The sequence below is a fragment of the Phalaenopsis equestris genome, unplaced genomic scaffold, assembly GCF_001263595.1.
Source record: "Phalaenopsis equestris unplaced genomic scaffold, ASM126359v1 Scaffold219045, whole genome shotgun sequence".
Classification (NCBI taxonomy): Eukaryota; Viridiplantae; Streptophyta; class Magnoliopsida; order Asparagales; family Orchidaceae; genus Phalaenopsis; species Phalaenopsis equestris.
The window spans coordinates 27,315-32,424 of record NW_018237447.1 but is presented as its reverse complement, the minus strand read 5'-3'; the positions used below and the strand labels follow the sequence as shown (position 1 = coordinate 32,424).

Below are 5,110 nucleotides of genomic sequence, written 5' to 3'. Positions count from 1 at the left end.
GAGCGTCGTCTTAGATGATTTGGTCACATTAAACGTTAACTATTTGATGATTTGGTTAGGAGAGTAGATGTTTTAGATTCGATTTATGCTAAGAAAGGTAGAGGTAAACCTAAGACTTGGATATGTTGTATAAAAAATAATCGTTAATTATTAGAATTATATGAAAATATGACACTCAATAATACTGAATGGAGAAAAAGAATTCATGTAGCTGGCTTTACTTAATGGGATAAAGGGTCGTTGTTGTTGGTGTTGTTCCCAATTTTGCCTTTCCGTCGATCACCAATTTGATGGATTGAACCCACTCGAGATAGTTGTGCCCATTAAGTTTAATAATCATGAGATAAGGTGCTATATTCTGAGTAGTAATCAACAAATGCGGGTATGAGAGGGGTTGTAGGGTGAGACGAAGTGGTTTCAGAATTATTGGAGCCAGTAGATGTGGCCTAATTTCTTTGGACTCTGGTTATCATTACTGACTTATACGATGCCATGAGAGAACGTGTCGTGAGTTCGGATGGCTATGAAGAAGAAACAATGATCACGAAAAAGAAACAACTACAAGTGGCTTTGACTACTGGGTTCCGTTGGAGCGAAGAAAGCGGCTTCGACTATGAAGTATAAACCAACAACTTTGAAGTAGAAGACAACATCTTCGAAGGAGCTGCACGACCAACAACTTCTTTCGTGAGTTCCTTTGCGATGGAAAATCAGATGATGCTTCAGATGATGCTTTTACGGAAGGTGAAGGCGCTAGCGACTTCGAAGGAGAAGGTGACATCTTTGAATGAGAAGTGAGAAGGTGCAAGAGAGGTAATGGAGAATGATTATAAATTAAATAAAGGATGACTTCCATATTAAGAAAATGATAATATCGGCCATACTCCCCATAATAAAAGAAAGAATCAAGAATTATGGCATATCAATAATCTCAATTGTAAAAATAGAAAATACTAATAATAGAAGATACTAAAAATAAAATCTTCCTAAAAATCCAACAAGGATCGTCTCAGATGAGTATATGAAATGCTAAGTAGTTTATTTTCTTTATTGATGGTCACAGTAGAACCATTTTGACCTTTCTAATGAATTTGAAACTAGTTCTATTTTTTAGAAAAATTCTCCTTTATATGAACTCAATTTAAAACCCAAATTCAAATCTTTAGGACTAATAATTTTTTTTTTCATTCCATTTTTAAAGAATATATCCTCCAATGAGGAATTTTCACTTAAGTTCTTATATCTATACTGTTCCATAAAATGGGATAGCATAAAAGAAAATCAAATTACTTCTAGAGTCTTGGTTGATCAATTTGATCCGAAACTGGATTGGGGGGTAGCTTTCCTTACCGTGGTATATCTCATTAATCAAATGCCTTCAAGAATTTTAAAATTCAAAGTTATTACCAAACTCTCACCTATGTTTATCCCACAAGTTGACCTATCTACACTATTTTTTATAAGGTATTCGGCTACTCTGCTTTTGTGCATATCCCTTGTGATCAAAGAAACAAAATAGACCTAAAGGTCATCAACGGCACTTTTATTGGCAACTATTCTCACCAACAAGGATACAAATAATCTTCTTCCTATACTTAAAAATGTTATATCACCATGGATTTCATTGTCTTATAAACTAAGTAATTCTTCCACAAAACTCAAGTTGATTGATTTTGAGGATGATCTAAGCATTGCCATTGCCTCTCTTAAGGAAAGCATAAAAATTCTTTCAATCACTATAACATTCATTCTATGTTTTATTACAAATTGTCTTTCAAACCCTATCTGTTTACTAGAAGTCTTTCTAGCATGGAAATTTTTGACTATATTCTAGTAGACTTAAGAGTGCGTACATGGAAAAATGCAATTCATCAAGAAGTTCTGGCTCTTTTTCTTGAAGGGAAGAAACTAGTTGGATGCAAATGGATATTTTAAGTGAAATTCAAAACTGATGGATATTTTGACCAATACAAAATAATATTTGTTACAAAATATTTCACTTAAATCTATGGAATTGGTTTTCAAGAAATAATTTTGCCAATTATTTAGATTATTACTATTAGGATAATTTACTCTCTTGCTTCTGTTTTTGAGTGATCACTCCATTAATTAGATGTAGAAATGCTTATCTAAATAAGGATTTAGAAGATGAAGTCTATTTAATTTTCATTCTTGATTTGAGAATATGACTAATATGAACAAGTCTGCATGCTCCAGAAAACTCTATATGGTTTAAAATAATCAATCACCAAGAGCTTAATTTGATATATTCAGCATTGTGATTAGAAGGTATTAAGAACAATCTGATCACACTTTTTAAATCAATAAGTTATCTCAATGTAAAATTTTAACCTTGATTGTATATGTTCATAATATCATTTTGTTAGTAAATGATGAAGAAGACATTCTAGTTAAAAAAAATTCGAAATCAAAGATCTTGATTTATTCTAATACTTCTTAGGAATGAACATAACATGATAAAGCAAGGGAATATCCATCTCTCAATAGAAATACATCTTGAATATTCTAAAGGAAATTGATATATTAATGTGGAAGCTTGCAAATACACAAATGGATCTATTAAACAAAGTTAGGTTTAATGAATATACCATGATTAACAAAGGTGGTACTTACAGTTAGTAGGGAAATTTATCTGCTAATCACACACTATACCAGATATTTGCTTTCTTGCCAAAGTTGTTAGTCAATTTATGAATAGCCTCACAAGAAATGCCATGTTGATATATACATGATACTAATATATTTTTTAAAAATTTACCTGGAAAATATTTGCTTTTCTAAAAGGGGACTATCAAAAGTTTTAAAATCCTTACTGATGCTGATTGAGTTGGATTTGTAACATATCACAAAATTACATCCAATGATTAGTTTATGTGTAAATTTAGTTCATTGGAGAAGCAAAAATAATTGATTGTAGCTCGGAACAAATTTAGGTTCATGACCTATGATAATGAGACGTGACAATCAAATTACCGTTATATTGCTAATAATCTTCTCTTCAATGATGGAACTATACATTTCAAGATTGATAGTTTATAATGGAGAAAATTAATCAATAGATCCTTGTTGATTACAGTTAAACAAAACATTGAAGTGCGACATCCTTATAAAAGGTTTTAACGACACACAAATTCATCTTAATCGCAAATTATGCATGATTAACATGAACTCTCAATTTAGGGGAGAGAGGAACTTTTAAATTAAGGCCATTAAATTTAGCTGAAAGAATCCATCAGACATTAGCCTGCGGCCAACTTGCAGCTAGTGGTGTAAGCGAGTAAAGTCAAGCTCGAGTGACCCTCGGCTTGGGCTTGAGTTTAATTATTTAATTGAATTTAATCTTGAGCTTGAACTTAATTCTACGAGTTTGAGTCGGGTTTTGTTTATTATAGAAGAGAGAAAATTATTTTAATTCAATTTAGTGTTATAATAAAATGACAAATATAATGAGCAATTATGAGATTACTCATAAGAAATCATTTGATATAAAATATAAATATCTTTTTTAAATATATCTAAAAAATTAAATATAAATCCTTGAATTTTAATATATTTTGAGTATTTTTTTTATTAATAATATTTTAAATGAGTCGGCTGATGAGTTAACAAGTGGAGTTAGGGTTGGCTTTAGCTTGGCTTATTAACTCATCGAGTTCAGCTCACAAGCTACTTATCGAGGTAGGTCCGAGCTGGTTCATGAGTCGGCTTGACTTTGTTACACCCCTAATTGCAACAACATCCCTCCCTTTTGCGCCGCTTGCCCTCCAGTCCAGCTCTCCATCATGCTGCAGGCTCCAGCATACTGTTTACGACCCTTGTTCTCCTCCCAGCTCACTCCCAAGGCTGTTGTTCAGGGGCCCTTGATTCCTAATGAGGACGAGATTATTTTTCCGCATTATTATCATGTTTTATTTAAATAGATGTGACAAATTTCTTATTTATTTTTCTCTCTTTAGGTGAGCTAAAGTCTTATATACTTACCTTATTGTTTCTCTATTTCAGGAGGACTTACATCTGTTATAAAATATGTGCTCTTCCCACTTAAAAATTTTAAAAAATATTATTCTTCTCCGATATTTGTCAACAGTCTTCTACAAACACGCAGCCTTCTTTTTCTTACTTCTCATGTTTCCTAATTAGCCATCTGTTTTCAAGTACAGGCAGCAAAGTCGAAGCTGCACGGCTAATTGCTGTTTAGATTTTTTCTGCAACAATTTTACAAACAAAAATGTTTCACATTTCTTCAGATGATGGCACTGTATATAGTTCTGGAGACAACACATTCGGGCAGTTAGGAAGAGAAACAGAATCATCAAAATTGCTTCCTGTCCAGATCAACTTCCATCCTATTTCTCTTTCAGCTGGGCTTGGCCACTCTCTTCTGCTGTACCACCTACCTTCCAATGGAGCTGCTCATGAAGCCACAGGGATTCTTTCATGGGGATGGAACGGAAGCTCGCAGCTTGGCCGCCATGGACAGGAAAAGGTTCCTTCTCCTGTTGAAGGACTTGAGGGACGAAGAGTGGTTTCAGTTTCAGCAGGGCGAGTTCATTCAATAAGTCTGACATCAAAGGGAGAAGTTTTGACGTGGGGTTCAGGAAGAAATGGTAGGCTGGGATTGGGGAGCTCTGCGGATGAAGCTGAGCCCACTTTTGTTGAGTGCTTGGAAGGTGTTGAAGTCCTGCAGGCTGTAGCTGGCCTTGACCATAATTTGCTTCTTGTTGCTGAGTAGCCTTGAAGCCAGCAGAATTGCTTTGAGCGAGAGTTATTTTTCTCCTGCAAACAACTCATTCTCTACTCAAAAGAAGAAAAGGCCGTTAAGGTAAGTTTTTTATTCAATATGATCATTATGTTTTTATAAAGTGAATAAATAAAATTTAATATTTATTTATAGGGGTATTTGCATACACACCACACAATTCTTATGTATTTACATATCTAGAACCTAAGGTCCCAAACTTCCATATTTATATTTATAAAACTGAAAATTTTAACATTATATAAAAAAAATGCCACCTTTATTAATATTTCAAAAGTGAAATAGAGCTTTTCATGCATAGGTTCATGACACCAAAATGCTACAAGTGTA

At 33.5% G+C, this 5,110-nt stretch overlaps 1 protein-coding gene across 1 annotated transcript in view; it reads left to right on the top strand.

Moving 5' to 3' along the window:
- Positions 1-4,851, top strand: part of LOC110037368 (ultraviolet-B receptor UVR8) — a 21,155-nt gene extending 16,304 nt beyond the window's left edge. The window contains exon 4 of the mRNA XM_020742001.1: positions 4,269-4,851. Within this exon, the coding sequence (XP_020597660.1) occupies positions 4,269-4,753 (485 nt within the window). The 3' untranslated portion in view covers positions 4,754-4,851. The remainder of the gene's footprint in view (positions 1-4,268) is intronic.
- Positions 4,852-5,110: the final 259 nt, after the last annotated feature.